At 40.1% G+C, this 17,454-nt stretch overlaps 1 protein-coding gene across 8 annotated transcripts in view; it reads left to right on the forward strand.

Annotated features, from left to right (window-relative positions):
• The window catches only part of LOC136441649 (myosin-10-like), a 54,803-nt gene that overhangs the window by 830 nt on the left and 36,519 nt on the right, over nucleotides 1-17,454 (forward strand). For 4 of the 8 annotated variants that reach the window (XM_066438104.1, XM_066438068.1, XM_066438095.1 and 1 more), the window contains exons 2-8: nucleotides 7,028-7,105; nucleotides 9,610-9,696; nucleotides 11,505-11,626; nucleotides 12,169-12,409; nucleotides 12,822-13,013; nucleotides 13,929-13,994; nucleotides 15,266-16,795. In XM_066438104.1, the coding sequence (XP_066294201.1) occupies nucleotides 9,612-9,696; nucleotides 11,505-11,626; nucleotides 12,169-12,409; nucleotides 12,822-13,013; nucleotides 13,929-13,994; nucleotides 15,266-16,795 (2,236 nt within the window). In that variant the 5' untranslated portion in view covers nucleotides 7,028-7,105; nucleotides 9,610-9,611. Of the gene's footprint in view, nucleotides 1-2,601; nucleotides 2,718-5,093; nucleotides 5,534-7,027; nucleotides 7,106-9,609; nucleotides 9,697-10,462; nucleotides 10,584-11,504; nucleotides 11,627-12,168; nucleotides 12,410-12,821; nucleotides 13,014-13,928; nucleotides 13,995-15,265; nucleotides 16,796-17,454 lie in introns of those variants that run through there. The other 4 variants (XM_066438078.1, XM_066438087.1, XM_066438134.1 and 1 more) reach the window with 4 other exon arrangements.

The raw sequence follows: 17,454 nt of genomic DNA on the forward strand, positions 1-17,454 counted from the left end.
AAAAATGATTAACCCAAGGAGTGCAGATAAACTGATAAGTGACCCAATTTACGTGTAGCAGATCAGAGGTTCCCTTAGTTACTATTACTTTATAAGTTATTAATCCAAGCAGATGTGGCCTGTGGACTGATAAGAGGTTAGATTACCTATCAAAAGTGATACCGTAAATTCATTTAATAGTTGCGTTATCTTAATTTAATGTTGGAACAAGAACAAAGTTTTTCAATGTGTTTTGAGTTTGCATTTAAAACGATGCTGTAGCACAGCACTAGTACGAAGACAACATATTGACGGTGTCATGATTTCGCGGCAAGAGGCCACCACAAAAATTAACCACCGTGAACATTTCAAGGTGTACAGTACTACTGGTGTCCTATTTTACTCGCTACCTCTTCACACTCCTGTGCTTACAAATAGGAGGCGCGAAGGAGGCGAAACATGTCCGCCAAGTACGCGGTCGGGAACTGCACAAGGGGGCCTTTATGCCACTTTACGGGACGTCATCAACCGTTTCACAGCACTTTCGTACAACAAATAATCGCTGTTGAAGAGGAATGTGTAGTATTTCACCTGTTTAGAAGCGTGTGTGTCATGTTGTGAATGGCTCTCCTAAAGTTGGGCAGAGCATGACATTTTGGGTCACTGATGCTGTTCTGCTCTGGAAGTGCCAGGCATACAATTAGAACTTCAGGCTAGGACGAACGATAAATTATATAGAAAAGATTATATAATGTCCTTGTTAGGACTAAGCATTAAAATGTAGAATGCTGTGGAACAAGTAATATCAGCTTGTTGTTTCACACAGAAACAGTGTAATTGTTTTATTGTTATTTTTTCTCCAATTGCACACCTATATTACCAGCTACAGGTTGCAACTGAATAAGCCAAACCAAACTAAAGCTATAAAGTTAAGGCTATATAACTTTACAAACCTAAGTGTACCTTTGAATTACAGTGTCTTTCTTGATGGCAAAGTTGACCAAACACTTGTCATTCCCGCATTTCACCTTTAATCAGACAACTAACCATTTGCTGCATATTATCATGTGTTGCGGTCCTTCCACTGGTCACTCTCTAATTGAACTAAATCAAACTCATCTGTCTGCGATCAAACAAAGGAAGAAAAGAAACTTCTGACAGTTTGTCAGCAAAACCTGAACTACTACACCCAGAGGACAAATTTTCCACACTGTAAAAGTTAAAACACAAAAGGTTTGTTTGATAAGTTTTACTGCTTTGATGTACGGGAAAGTGTAAATGAAATGGATATGCAGTAGGTGTCTTAAAAGTGGGTGTGTCATAAGAAAGAGTGATTTCGTCTTGAGAATAGTGGATGGAAAAAAAAAACAATGTTCTTAAGTTCAAGAACAGATGGAACTTTTGTCATGTTACCCTGGCCTCTAAGTACTTTTTTTTACAACAAAATTGTTTCAGCCAGGAATTTAATACATTGTAAAATCCTCCTTTTTCCTTCCTACTGCACGAGTAAAAACAAGATGCGAAAGTATGAATTTGCAGTCCTTATGATAGGTTAGAATCACATTGTAAAAATCCTTAACCAAAGTTGTAAATTTACCACACCACTCCAGCAAGGCATTTTGTTTATTCTCTCCACAGTCAAAGGTAAAAAAGTAAGAGCTGATCACTTAAGGTTTGCCCGACTATGTCACGTCCAACACAGGTGTTCAAAGTCACCAGGACTGCCAACACTTTATACTTGGAAAGATGCCAGTTTTACCACTCTTTACAGTTACTGTTGGAGTTTTGTAGTAGGATAACCAGGATTATTTCTAAGACTTTGCTGCATGTTAACGGTAATGTTTTAAGTGTGAAGCTGGAGCAAAGGAACAATGACTTTTGAGAAGAGTTGCGTGTTACGCAGCTTTTTACTTGGCTAATAACAGAAACACTTGTAAAGCCGGCTTACGCTACATCGCTAACGTTACATGTATGATGTATGCCACACTACAATGCCTTGACTCCTGTATTTGGTGTAAAATGGCCCAACATGGCCTAGTGTCCAAACCTATTATAGCTTGGCAGAGTCTCTCTTGTCCTCTCCGCTATTTGCGCTGTTCAGCAGCTATAATAGGTTTCAACCGTTTGAAAACCTGACTAGTCAGAACATGTATGGTCACAATGTTGCCTTCAAGTTTTAGATTTGTATTGTAATAAATGTACCATTTCTGACTCGTATAGAAAATGGAATACATTACATGGGAAACATTTAGAAGATGTATGTTCCTCTCCCACGTGTCAAATGTTTCCGGTGTGTGTGTTGTAATACTTTACAAACAGGTAACGGTGGAAATGTCAAAGTCGTTTGAAAGGGACTGTTTGCGTTAACTTGCCAATGATCGTGACGCTAAGGCTGTTCATCTTGACCAAACGTCATTATGTCAAGACTCTGTCAAAAAGGCATTTACAGAGCAAAAAGGTTATCAAATAAGAACAAACCCATTACTGTGGCCTAACTTTTGTTGGAAATCTTTGCCGTAGGCTTCTGTTTGTAAGCCTTCCAAATACGAGCACAATGATTTGGGGGTGATAACCATAATGCTGTGGAGGTTTCCCGGCCACTAGGTAAAAGCACGGTTGGTTTGGAATGTTGAAACAGGTCAAACGAAGGAAAGAAAAGGCTTCGGGTATCGTAGGATGACAAGCAAACACCCCGTGTTGACACATTTCCCAGCCCAGCTCTTCCAAGGCAAACACAGGTAACGGTTTTTTGCTTTCCCTGTGGTCACACCAAAAATTAGCTCAAAATAAGTCAGCGAGGCATTTAAGATGCAATTTTTACCACCATGTGGTCATGAATTGCCTGTTGTCATGGTAACTTCATAAACAAATGGTAAGATGCTACGAAGATACTCAGTTTCTTGTCATCGTGACCTGAATACTTGAAAACATTTAGCTTGGTGTCAGGGATCTATGTTAGGTCAGTTGTTTACTCATGTGTTTCTCTAACAAACAGACAACAGCAAGAGAAGAGGCTGGGTATTCATTATCCCTAAGTCCATTTGACCATGTCACAGGTGGGTAAATGATGACATGAAGTATGTGACAAGTTTTAATTAGATTTGGTGCCTTGGGGGTCAGCTAGGGGATAACAGGCCTTCCCAGAGTGTGGCTTACTGTCTCTGGGCTATTCCATTCAAATATGAGGGGAGGGGACAAGAAGAACGTGAAGTGATGGCATACATATTAGAAATGAAGTAGCGGTAAAATCTGACCGTCTATTGAAATTTTCCAGATGGAATAACTCAACTTTCCAGCAGATTTAGAAATAACAGAAATCTGTTCATCACCAATATTTCCACACTATTTCCTAAGGCTGTTTTCTTTTTCTGACAGCCATGCATCCCACAACATGTTTTCGAAACTATTCTAAAACCAGTCATTTCTGTCCCTTCTGAAAATCACAGCCCAGGGCTCGAAATACTGGGTGCATGTGCACCCAGTGCACCCAATTTTGGAGCTGTGCACCTAATTTTTTACTGTGGGTGCACTGGTGCACCCAAATATTTTCGTGCGGTTTAATGTGTAAAGGTATCACTGCACACTAGTAGACAGCATATTCTTGACATCTAAGTGTAAGAAAATAATAAAATCTTTGCTGTATTACTTGTTTAAGATTTTGATGTTAGAATTTGAGTTAATTTTGATTTTGAAAGCTTCAAAACTGTGTGCCGAGATCGCGTGCCAAACGCGCATGAATAGTAAGGTTTGTCATTAGGTTTTGCTTACAATAGTTACATTCTACTTTATTTTATGTGGTGCACCCAAAAAATTTTTGGTGCACCCAATTTTTTAGGTTGGGTGCACCAGTGCACCTATTCCCAAAACTGAATTTCGAGCCCTGCAGCCATTCCAGACTTTATCAACAAAATATTCCAGAAAAGCTGAATTGACCTGTTGAAGCAAATTACCTAAGGGCAGCTTGCAGGTGCGTCATCGGTGCCGTATCAAGTCAGATCATTAGTGGGAAACATCTGGTGGTTGTTAATTTGCCTGACGTTCTTGCGGAGACATCACAGAAATGTCAAAACTAATTGGTAATCCATGTCAGCTTTTTGTCTTTTGTTTTTCTATGGAGACCTGCATCCAGCAGGTTGGACCATGGGTTTGCTATATAACAACACAGGGCCGGGTATGATCCAATCAACAGGTGGTTGTCTGTAGGTTGGTTCCCCAGAGTAAAAGCCTATCTGATTCGTTCTCATGGAAGCTGGTACAAATACATGTATGTATTGAATCTGCTTGTATTGTTAGCATAAAACTTAATAAGCACTACAGTCAAAACTGCCCAAGAAAACCACTCAGGGAACCATCAAAATCTGGTCTATGTCTGGACAGGTGGCCTTAGTGCTTGGGTCAATGAGAAAAATTACCAAAGGGACCAGCAAAAAGTGGTTACATTCATGTAACATTGGCTAGGTGGTCCTTATGTAGAAGTGTTCAGTTGTACAGGTTTGACTAGTATTCTTTTTGATCATTCCTCCATGTTCAAAGTTGAAGGGTTTTGTTAGACAATATGGGAGCCCTCAGCCTTGTATTATATAAAACAGGTAAAAAAGAGTCTAGCGGGAGGTTGAAATGAAAAAGAAGTCTTGCCATGGGTACAGTTCGAATCCATTTTTAGTTTCATTGCTCACCATACAAATACTGAGTTTCTTCTCTCATAGGACCGGGGACTGGTCACCATGTATAACAATGGACAATCTCTGAAGTGGGCTGTGATAGTGTGTGGAGGAATTTGTATCACTAGGATACCACCAGTTTGTGTTGCTATTTTTTAAAAATTTGCTCTGTAGCAGAGGAAAACAAGAAACTTTTCTTAGACAGATTAGACATACATGTAAGACTTGTTGGTATTTCGAATCCGTAATTGATATGTCGTTGACAAATAGATAGAACTTGTACACTAAAGTTTCTTAAACCCTGTAAAGTACTAGTAGAATATCTTTTATTTCATTTCAAATGAGGAACTTTTTTTAGGTAAGTCTATTCGAATTCACAACTGACAGGATTCTTTTTTGACTGCTGAAATCTCTAGATCTAGTTAAACTATTAGGGAAAGCAATGTATGTCTTTCTATCATAAGTGTATTTCAGATCTTGTGATTTCTTAAGTTTTACATCGTTAATGGCCAAGAATTCCATGTCACTTTGTGGTTGTTTGTCAAGGTACGGGTGACGGCTCAAATATTGACCGTAGTTTTGGCAAACATTTTATGTCGCTGGGACGCCACGGTTGTTGTTAAAGAACGCTTTACTTGACCGATCAGAGGTGATCATGGTGAGGAAGGAAAATTGAGAGGTCTGTAATTGAGAGATTGAGCATATGTTTGTCAGTTAGGACCCCCAGGCGTAGGGGTCACGACCTGAGGTACGGAGGTCATCGTGTTCGTGATCCCTGTTGTCACAATCATTGTGGCAAACCTGCAAAACATGGAGTCAAATTTAGGTCATGTCAACCCTGTTAAGATGGCAATCATCCTTGGACACCTGTGTACTTGTCTTCAAAGATGCAGGTATTTGAGTTGTATCAAGCCTGAGATGTTAGAATGCCATCACTTCTGCCAAACATAAACTTCGCACTAATTATGATTCATGGCAAAAGAAGAAGAATGTACTTCATAAACTTAGTAAACATTTTCTCTACACATCATGGGTATCAAGGATTTCTGAGTTTGTTTTGTTTGATCGTTATTTTGCTGAAATTATTAGTTTTGACATGGATCGTGGTGGATATGTCACTTGTATAATATCTGGTATTTTGTAACTTGTTGAATGACATTGATTGGCAGATAAGACATAGTGTGGTCCTAACTGGTAAATCTGGTGCCACCAAGTCTGGGTGACTGACAGGGCTGTTAGGTGTGTAATTACCTGTTAGTGATAACTTATGTTCATATTTGCTTGAAGATAAGTCATGCAATCAATAAAGATGACAGTAATAGCCAACAGTTGACCCAAATTTCATGATTTGAACAAAGATATAGTGCTGGGTAAAGTACAGTTATAATTCAAAGTTGTTGTGATATTTTAGAGATAAAGTACACAGGACAAACTATAGATTCATGAAGTACTTGGAAAGCAAATATCTCCACAAAGGTAGTGTTGACTTTGGCCTATTCTTGCATTACATAATGATAACATCCTTACATCTATGATATTGAGATCTTTCCTAAATGTTTTTACTGTTCCCTTGGGAATTCATGATCCTGATGCTCAAATTCTGCAAGAAAACGCTTTTGTATGACAAGCTCAATTGCTATATATATTATATGATAATAACTTAGGTGATACAAATATATTGTAGTTGAAGTACAGGTTGAAGTCTTCAGTAAGTTTGGCTAGCTATGGAAGGCATTCCCTTTTATTTATCTATGATATTCCATCACATCTTGATCCATGTATTGAAAAAAAATTCAGGAAAACAAAAAGAAGTAACACTACATGTATATTCTACCTAACCTACTGTACGGTCACATACCTTCGAGTTCAAAGCTAACCCTTGTCTATCCCTTAGTCAAGATCAAAGTCAATACATGTTATACCTTAGGCTTCCAGACGGATTGGACCCTACAACAAAAACCTTTTACTGAACGAGTAAAAGAGTAGAAGCTCAACTCTTACATGGTGTGAGGGAGACAGACATGTTATGAGTATTTTGTGTATAGACATTTTCAAGGTTCAACTCGGGCCAACACCCCAGGCTTTAACCTTTATATACTACATTTTGCAGTAGTAGAGTTGCATCAAGTCTAACCATATGAAAGTACATGTACGCCAAGCAAGTGGAGTTGTGGGTACATGTTGAATTTATCGTTATGTTTCCAACAATTTTTGCTGCCAGATGATATTTAGTCAGGTAATAGTAATACATTAATTCCTATCATGCATGAAATTTACTACAATGTTCTAGGAATGATCTATTGAGTTCTAGGAATGAAAATAAATTATTGAGTTCTAGGAGTGCCATTTTTAATCTTATTATTGATTGTGTTTTCATTTTATTACAGACTGACGTTTCTCCAGGTTTCCAGTATGATCTAATAATACCTTACACCGCAGTGCTGAAGGAAACTACTAACAATAAGGTAAGACTGTTATTTGAAAGGCCTTTCACTTTTCAAAATGCTTGTGAGGGAGTAGTCATAGTTTGTTGATCACTTGAAATACTGTTTAAGGTACAATAAAAAAGATAATTAGTGTCTTGTTGGTCCCAACTAACCTGACCAAAACTTTCTCTATGATAGCTTTAAAAGGAGTTGTAAATTAAGTTATTTAAGACAGGTGCCAACTGTTTTTTATTACCTTTTTTCCTGACCTGAGTCTGTAGACAACAGGTAGTCTTTTTAACGAATGACCATTCCAGACAAGTCTGTCTGTTTGCTAGGATTATGTTCAGGTTGGGCCCCCATGCATATATTAAGTCTTAGTTTCAAGCCAATTCATTGGTCCAAAGTGACATGAATCGAATTTGACAATTTCCGATGGTCTTTTAAAATTCAAGCGAATGACCAGTCCAGAAAGTCATTTTAGCAAATGACCAGTACTTAAAGCTTAAGTTTCAAAAAGGATAACCTGCAAAATATTGACCCTCGAGCATAAAGCCTTTAGCATATGGGGTGCAGGGCTCTAGCCAGCGCCAGTTTTGCCGTAAATTTACGGAACTTTGCTGCGTGTTACGGAAAAAATTCAAGACCAATCCGTAAACCTTGACGGAAAAAAATCGGGAGAAAAGATATAGACAGGGCTTGAACTTTTTCAAAGATCTCCAGAAAAGAAGCGGAAGTTTAAAGCGAGGTCAATTCAGGCCATTTCTATCTTCCGCCGGCGGCAGGTGACAACCTCAAGGTGGCTTTATAGCAGACAAACGGAGGCGCGGAGGTTGCCAGTGGTTCGTGGGCCGAGAGAAAATCAGCATCGTGTGCCCCCCTCCCCACTACTAGTGCCCCACTACAATTCTGGCCGGTCGCATCGGGCTGACGTTTTTTCGGCTGTTTTCCCCGGTTCACCGCTAGTTATAGCCACACAAAAAATACTCCGGTAGTTACCAGGCTTTCCGTATTTTTTTGGTAAACATTGTTAAAGTTTAACGCCGAGTTACACGCACTCTTCCCGCGAAAACTGGTGTTGATAGTTTTAGACCTCAGAATCAGATATCATCTACCAATAACAGCGTTCGTTCACGCCGCGTCACGGAAAATCGACCAATGACATACAAGTCTCGCGGTTCACGAGAGGCGCGAATCCGCAAGGTTTTATCAGAAATTGATATTTGGTGCGAAGACGGGGCTTGAATCCACGAATTTTGATCAAATCAAGTGGAAGTTACCGGAGAAATCGACCATGGAAAACACGGAAGGAAAATATTGAACGTCTTTAGGGCGTTCTATCCAATGTAGGGTGTCTCATTTCCTACTATATTTAGTACAGGGCGCAAACGGGACCGGTACGACGCGTCGACTGGTGTTGAAAATGTTTTATTTCTGCCGACTTGAATTCACGTGTATATTTGTCAAATAAATAAGAAAGTTTTGTGGTGCTAAATTTCATTTATTTGCCGATTGTATACAACGAAGGCCCAATTTATTTTTCACCCAAACTTGCCCCTCAAAATGCTGGAGATAGCGTTTCAGAGGGTCTAGATTTAAAAATTTCCCGGGGGGGAATACCCCCGGACCCCCCTAGAATTGTCGCGCCTACGGCGCGACGCCTCGGGCCTTCGGCGCTCGATATGTTAGGTTTGTACAAAATTTTAGGGCTTACGGGATAAAATTTCAGGCTGGCTAGAGCCCTGATGGGGTGACAAGCTGTCTGGACATACATTGGAAGGGAATTATCCACCTGTCACTGCTACTAATTATGGACTAAAAAGGCATGTCCCACGGGATAATGTCCAAGGGATGAAGTAAGATTTGGTTATCTCCATCTTTGTTCTTGCTAATCATGTTAGATGTGTTGTGTTGTGCCAGTATCAAGCTGTTACTCCTGTCTGTTAACCTGGCTAATTATGGTTAAGGAATTCTTACCGATGGGAACAATGTACAAACCGATAAGGGCAAAGAAGTACATGTATATAGCTAGGGAATTCCGGAGTAAATGGCCGCAGAGCCAGCTAGGAACAGACTGGTATACTTTTAGACATTTTAAGTAGGCCAGTAATTAGTAGAGTTTCGTTTTGTTATCTGCCAAAGATCGACTGTTCTTACCTAGCCTGGTGTCCAAACCTATTATAGTTCCAGAGTCTATTCTGTTCTCTTTACTACTAATTGCGGAGAGGACAGAAGAGACTCAGGAGCAATAATAGGTTTGGATACCAGGCTATTTCTTACATGAACAGTATACTGTATCTGTCTTACATGTTACTGTATGGCAACTGTAAATCCTGAGAGTAGAATATGTTTACTTGAGGGAGCAAAAAAGTCATAAGAAGCATTTAAATCTCACAGTTGAGGGTAATTGACGAAGAAAACAATACAAATGATTACATTTTTCAGTTTGTGCGACACTTGGGATCTCCTTAGAAATTTTGCGCAAAATATCTAAAAAGACAACATGGACATGGAACTAATTTCACTGTTTTTTTTCCTCTAAGAAATGGATCCAGTAAGCGGCACAGAGGGGGACGCGGAATGGAGCGAGAACGACGCTCTGGACGATACGGACGAACTCATTAATCCAGGTTTGTTGTCCCGTCTTTATTCTCATGGAGAGCTAAGAGCTCTCACCAGGGATTAGTGAAAAAACAAGGTAATTGTTGGTGGGAAACATTTTTTCTTGTTGTTAGTTTTGTCTTCCCAAGGCTAGAGCTTGTTTTCTTTTACTCCAAGTCACTGACCAACTTAGTACAGCTAAAGTAAAAAAACATCTTCCAATTTTCACTGCTTCTGATTGTTACATAGTACTTAAATTTAAAAAAAAAAAACTCTCCTCAGATGGTGACAACTTTTAAAGGTTGGGGGGTTCACGGTTTGTTTTCTTTACGACTTGCAGCTTGTCGCCCTTCTGTTGTGTTGTGCTTGCTCAGTAATGGCACGTGGTCCTGAAAAGGTGACATGCCAACAACGAAATACTATCCACCTGTTGGGGGTAGAATGGTCGAGACGTAACCTGATCCTGCTTCTTTTATTCCCCCTCGCTATACATCACAAACGGACAAGAATCCACAAATACCAGTGCGAAGGTTGACCCGTGAGCCTCAAACAAAGCCCATGCCTTGAAGCTACTATGTTCTACTGTGGCTTATCAAAGAAATCAAAGAGATTCTATTTTAGAGCAGAACATGACTTGGACTTGGAGCAGGTATAGGCAGTCTTTGCTTGATCGAAATCAAATCTCAACTCAAGTCCCATGGTTCCTTGCTCTGCACATGCTCAGTGCCATGATGACCTTGTTGACCTTTTCCCACCTTTTTCAAACTGACGCACAAGATTGACGACTTTACAAGTGGTAATTATAGATTTAATGGCACTGGAGTGACCGTTTTCATCATGAGCAAAAACTACAAGCTTTGGATGAAGAGTAGTCCATACACTCCCAAACTGACAGAAATACGGACATTCTCCAGAAGTAAGTGCACCGAGTGAAACTTCCGTATTTAGTATAAACAGATAATGTTTACAAACCCTGTTACAGTTGGGTTGTACAAGATTATTTAGACAGGAAATACCAATTACCAGTACTAGTGATAACCCTTGCTGCTTTTACAGTGCTCCCTGGTACTTGTATTGTAATTAAGGTGCAAGCGGCTGGAATTAAGTAGCCATTTAACTCTAAGATTGCCCGAGGCAGTACAAATAGGCGCCAGTTGTAAAAAATTTGAACAGAAAGACAACGGAAGTTTGTTGTAAACTGTTTACAACCATTAGTTCATCAGATGCCTTGGATTTTTGTCGTTGTGTTCTGTGGCTTCTGAAAAGTTATTCCTGCTTGCTGTTTGGTGGCCACTTATAATTAAGAGAAAAGGACTATCAGGTGTTTGTTAAATAGGTAAGAGGATGGAGACAGGTAAGAATTTTGTGAGTCACATGGCTTTGTAACAGACATTTGCCCCACTTAAGTATAAGATGTACAGATTTTTGAGGCAAATTATGAACCAAGACAAAGTTTCAAACATAATAAGCTATGTACAAAAGAATAACTTGACCTATAAACAATAGCTCTCACAAGTCTTGACCAGTTGAGAGGGAAACTTGTCTCTGTTTAAAGTAAATTTGTGCTATCAAACCCACCTTACAGTCTCCACCACATGAACTGGTTGTCCCCAGCTTATGATTACAGTCAAACCTGTACAAGACAACACCTCTATTTAAAAATAATAAGGACCAACTGTCCGATGTGACCACTTTTTGGTGGTCCCTGAGATAATTTTTCCCATTGACACAAGTATCAAGAGTCCTGTCTATAGTGACCACCTGTCCACACCTATCCAAATAAGGATAATTGGTTGATTCTTTACCCAGTTTTAAATGTTTAGTAATTGTTTTTCAGACATCGCATCTGAAGTTGAGGAGATGGCAGATGAACCTGAGAGTCCCCGCTTCATGCCGAAGCTGGACGCAGCCGATCTGATCATGGATGCCATCGACAGGGAGCTGTATGAAGTCATGAGGGTAAGTGTCGTCTTTTCTATAGCTTGTATAGCTTTGTTCATATAAAAGATCTATGCTGCACCTTTTTATTCATTTTATTGTAGAACATTTTAGTCCCTTGACATGCTGATTTTCAAGGGGGCCATGAAACATACATGTGACACAAAAGTGCACATACTGCAGGGCTCTAGCCAGTTCCCTGTCATTCCTTCATTTGACAGAAATTTGCTGCATGTGGTGTAAAATTTTAAGGCCATTCCATTAACCTTGATGCACAAAAGTTGGCGGGTACAGATATGAATATGTTCAAATTTGAATAGAACATGCCAAAATATCAGCAATTATTGCACAATAAAAATGTGTACACAATAATGGAACAAAATAAGCCTTTTAAAAATCTTTCCAAAACAGGAATCAAGATACCATATCATGATCTATTCAAGAATCAAGGCAAAGACAATTATTGTCTCTTACAAAAGATTATCATACTTATTTTTGTACTTAGATACTTTCTGATTTGTGGCAGTTTTTTTACCCTATGTATATCCTATGAACCATCCCAGATTGATGGCCAAGAAAAAAGACCAAAAAGCCCTTCAAGACCCAAGAGTTCTTCCAAGCCAAAGATGAGTCCCTCAAGAACCTGGAGTCTGGAGGACAGTGGCACCATCTCCTTGAGAAGTTCGTCCCCTGGGCGGTGGAAACGCCCCGGGAAGACGGAGCGAGAAGCGCTGATGGCAGCTGGCGTGGAGTTCGATACAGGGGATGAGACAACAGCGTCAACAGCCAGGGAAGATAAACATGGTATGCAAATCTGTTAAATTTTATATGTTTGTAATATTTGTATACTTACTGTTGCAAAATTATGCACAGATGGCTGAATACTGAACTTCAAAGTCAAGAGGCTGTAGTTAAGAAGTTTTTTTTTCTTCAAATATTTCTTTGTATGAGTTCAACAACTGTTTAATCATTATTAATAGTATTGGAAGACGGAACCGATCCCTGTCCTTCAAATTGTTCAAGCCAGGGTAGTTGCATTGTTTGGGGGAGAACTCAAGGTCCATTCTCTTCTTCCGAACAGTAGTCAGAACTGGTGGCAGTGTGTTGTTAATCCACTGTGTCTAGAGCATGGTACTGTATGGCAGAATCCACCCGTCCTTCAAGGGAAGTTGCATTTTTTTCGGGAGTACTCAATGTCCATTCTTCTTCCGACCAGTGGTCAGAACTGGTGGCAGCGTGGACACAGGACTGGGCACGGGCAGTAGCCAGACCCTGGGCAGTGTTGACCAGGTGGTGTCCTCCGACGAGGTGGAGAACGAGATCCAGAAACAGCGGAGGATCAAGGGGAGGGTATCCACCTACTCAGATGGAGAGGACGAGGAGGAGAACCAGTATCAGGACCGAGAAGGTGACTTTTTACCCACGTTGTAACTCAAGTATGGACTTAGGCCATGTTGATTTAATTATATGGATGACATCTGCGCGCACATCAAGGTGTGAAAGAACAAAAATTAATGGAGAATCTATTATACGGTATCCATGTGTATAGTTTTCTTCATCCCTTCAGACCACGTAGATTTCATGATGAAGGCAACTTTTTTTTTGCCAAACTTTTTTGGGGGGGATCCCCAGAGGATCCATATAATCAAATCAACATGGCCTTATTAGGACTTCAATGAGAGGGTGACTTTTTACACACCAAGTATGAATTTATAAGGACTTCAATCATATATCTTTGTTATACAGTACTTTGAAACTCTGAAATGAATACCCCTTCTGTGACTCAATTATAATTCTTCTCTCATTACCTCAATGAAAAGCGACCAGCAGGCCGATTTGAGTTTTTCATGAATAAAAAAAAAGGCTCAAACAAACAAATAACCAACATGTAGCTTCTACCTCCAATGAATTAACAACTTTTAGTCATGAACAGTCATATTTTCTTAATCTTTGTTTCCCAACTGGTGTAAATGCCCTTTGGTGTAATGCACTGGTCAGCTTTGTATGTAGGCAGTGGCAGCTGGCTATGTCAGACCAAACAACTCATCGCGCCTAAACCATTCATGCCTACCATAAACTGCCATTGATCTAAGATCTCCAACCCAACATCCCCCAGTATAAACTATAATGCACTCCTGTGCATCTAAACTGTGCATACCTGGGGGTGCTGAACTAGAGATCTCTCAAACCCACTATTTTTCAAAGTTGCTGATTTAGGTAACACGCCAGATTAATGTTAATGGAGGTTAACTGGAAATAGCATTAGGTTGAACAAGTACACTGAGTCTGATGGTCCTATCTATGTGGAATTGTTCCGTTGCAGATAAGATATTGTATGAAACTACGGAAGCTTCCAGAGGCAAAGAAACCAGGAGCAGATTAATCAAAGGTACCAATAGGCTAGCGTGCTATTTTTTCTCATTTCTCTCTTCTTAATAATCACCTTCTTCTTATCTTCTTGTTTTATATGGACATATTTCTTAAACTTGAGATTTAACCCACAAGAAATGATGCATCAAGATGAGATTGAAAGTGATAAGAGGCTGTAATAAGAAACAGATGTTGAATGTACACTTACTATTGCTGCCTGGGATGCCTAGTATTGTCTGTTGCAATTTAATAAAATGAAATGTACTTACCTTGGTCTAACTCTAAATGAATGCTTAGGGTGAAAAGGTCTTTTTAGGGATGAACCGATGTAGACTCTTGTAAGGGCTGGGTGCTAATGTTTTGTATTCAGACCAAATTAACTTTTCAGTGTGTTTATTTGTCTTCATGCACATTTTTGTCAACTTTCTAGAGCACAAATATGGAACTTTTTATTTCAACCTCCTACATTTTGTACACCCTTCTCCCTCTTGGTTTGTTCCTTATGACTGTTTCTTGTAAAGAAATTTCAGAATTCTAGATGTAGCAGAATTTGGAGAAAATTAGGCATGTGTATAGAATTTGTGCTATTCAAGTGTATGTTTATACATGTACAGTAGAATCCAGCTATTTGCATTACTGTTAATAGCATACTTCGGGGATATGCATAAAATTCTGAAAACCCAAACCATTTCCCATTCACTCCATTATAAATAAGATAATAAATAACATTTTGTATAACCTGGAAGTGAGTGAATTTGACACAAAGTGTGTGTGTTTCCTTCAAGTGCCATCCTGGTAACCACTACAACCCCCTCCCCCTACAGTGTTGCTCATTTTGTCCCCTAGGGTTAATGGACTACTCCTTATTATTGCATAAAATACACTGGCAAATCAGTTATGCAAATAAGCGGATTCTACTGTATTTCTATTCTACTTTGTGAAATGTCCTTAATTATAACAGTACTGTATTTAAGTTAAAGCCCTTTCTCTACACTTTGTTTCTGTATAGAGATAGATGATTGTCTTTCTTAAATGTGTCAAGTTGTAACTTGTGATTTAAGATGGTGGTGGGTAAGTCTCCACAAATCAATATACATTAAGCGAATCAGTGTGCAATAAGAACCAATGACTTAAGTGCAATCGGGGAGACACTTAGTGCATGATCCAATGGGAAACTATTCATCATAATTCTGATTAAAATGAGGAAAGCTGCATGGATATGATTGTCCATTGCAAAAAGAAAAGGTCAGCTGGGAGCATGAACACGCCTTCCTCTCCTTCCCCCCACAGATGAAGATGACAGCTCCCATGAATCTTTGCACCCTTCCCATGATCCCCAGCCTGAATACCAAAAGAGCGGCCATGACACTGAAAATTCTGAGCACGCAGAAGAAGAGAACGTTTCCAAGCCAGCTCGTGTCAAAAAGATCAGAGAAATGAGTGATACAGACTCGGTCAGAACTGAAGACTTTGAGAAAAAGTTTCGAGAACTTTCTGGTGGGAATCCATGGACGACTCCTTCCTCAAAGCACAATTCTGCAGACTCTGATTCAACTGTTACAGATGGGGAGATGAGAAAGAGTACAGGAAGCTCAGATAATGAAAAGAGGAGAAAACGGGAGCAGCAAGGAATTTGGGATTCACTTCCGCCACATCTGAGACCATACATGAAAAACTCACGAGATACAGACACAAGCTCGGTTGCCACTGAAGATTTTGAGTCAAAATTCAAAGATTCCCTAGTTGTCAGCGATGCTGACAATTCAGTCGCCAAGAAAAAGGCATCTCCACAAAAGAGGCCTGCAAGAGCAGACAGTGGTGCAAGTTCTATCCGAACAGAAGACTTTGAGGAAAAATTCAAGGATATGGTTGTCCCAAGCGATAGCAAACCTGCAGGTACAGGAAAGAAGCAGCTATCTCTTAGTGATAATTCCGAAAAAATCAACCCAGAACAGAAACCGAGGGGAAAAAGTCCTCAGGCGGGAGCCATGCCTCGCAAGTATCTCTACCTCACAATGAAAGACTTAACATCGACTGACACTGAGTCGAACTTTAGTGAACAAGTGAAAGGTAAAGGTACCAACAAGAAAGGAGCCAGCGACAGTACCGTCTTTGATTATGACAAGTGGAAGAAGGATTTGGAAGGGGACATTGAATTTGCGAGGAATGAGGATTCGCTGAGTAAGGATGTTCACGATAGTGGTCACGATGACTTGGACACCAGCGACGACGTGGAATCCATCCACACATCTGATCATGAATCATGGAGCCCTGAAGGGACGATTGTCCAAAAGCCGCCCACAAGGCACTCCAGCCCGATGCCACAACCCTCGCGGGAAGACCGGTCCCCTTCACCTGGAAAGCAACGTTCTGGCTCTCCATCAAGGCGGCCGGCATCGCCCAACGGCAAGCGACCCCGCTCACCGGAAAAAGAACAACCCAACACTCCGGCTAAAGTCCACCCTTCCTCAGACAGGATAGTCATCGAAGATGCATGGGAAGTTCAAGAAGGTAACAGCCCAGAAAAACAGGTTCCAAACGGCTTCCTGAGTCAAGACGTAGACGTAAGAAGAGGCTTTCGACATTACTCGTCACCGGACACCAGCAGTTCCTTAGACGATTCTGGCGAGATTACAGAAGGAAATGATGTACCAGTCAACATAATGCCAAAGGAAAGAATTGACATTCTTTCAAAGTACTTGGATAAACAGCTTGATAGCATCAACAAGGGTGAGACGGGAGATTCCACTGCTGTAGAAGAAGAAGAGGAGGAGGAAGATGAGGAGAGAGAGGAGGAAACTAAGGGACGAGAGGAAAGAGGTGCTTACAGAACCCCTACATAATGTCTCTGCTACTGTCCATCTCAGAACTGTCAAGACAATGGCTTACAAATGATCTGTGGAGGAGCATTTTTCCTCATCAGAACATGTCATTTTTAATTTCCTGCCTTGCTTCGTGATCCACTGTCTAAACCAATCATCGCAGCATGCATGCATACCCTGTGTGATCTCACTCAGCCTGTTGTTTCCTTTAACCCATTCTTGTGGAGGAAAGTGTTGTGCAGTGTTCTACATGTCCAAGTGATGTTACAGCTACTGTCATCATTGTGCTTGTAGGATACTGTTTATAACTCTGCCATACTGGTTAACAAACAAGAATGGGTTAGATATGGCATTGGTGCCTCAAGCATATTTTGATTGTAATCTTTTTAGATGTAGGTCATGCAAACTTGAATTCATGGATGACATCCTCTTGAAACCTCAAATATAATTAATGGGGGGAAGCCCTCTGGTAGTTTTGTTTGAAAGAAAAAACTGATGCAGGTGTCATTCATAAAATCAAGTTTGTGTGGTTTTACTTTTAGATGTTATTGCTTGATGTATGGAGCCAGGTAACTAGAAAAAAGATGTCACCTTCCAATTTTTTTTGTATTGCCCCCTATATCAATTAATCAGTGGGGGAATTTTTAGTTTGTTCAT

The sequence above is a fragment of the Branchiostoma lanceolatum genome, chromosome 1 (assembly GCF_035083965.1).
Source record: "Branchiostoma lanceolatum isolate klBraLanc5 chromosome 1, klBraLanc5.hap2, whole genome shotgun sequence".
NCBI classification, from domain to species: domain Eukaryota; kingdom Metazoa; phylum Chordata; class Leptocardii; order Amphioxiformes; family Branchiostomatidae; genus Branchiostoma; species Branchiostoma lanceolatum.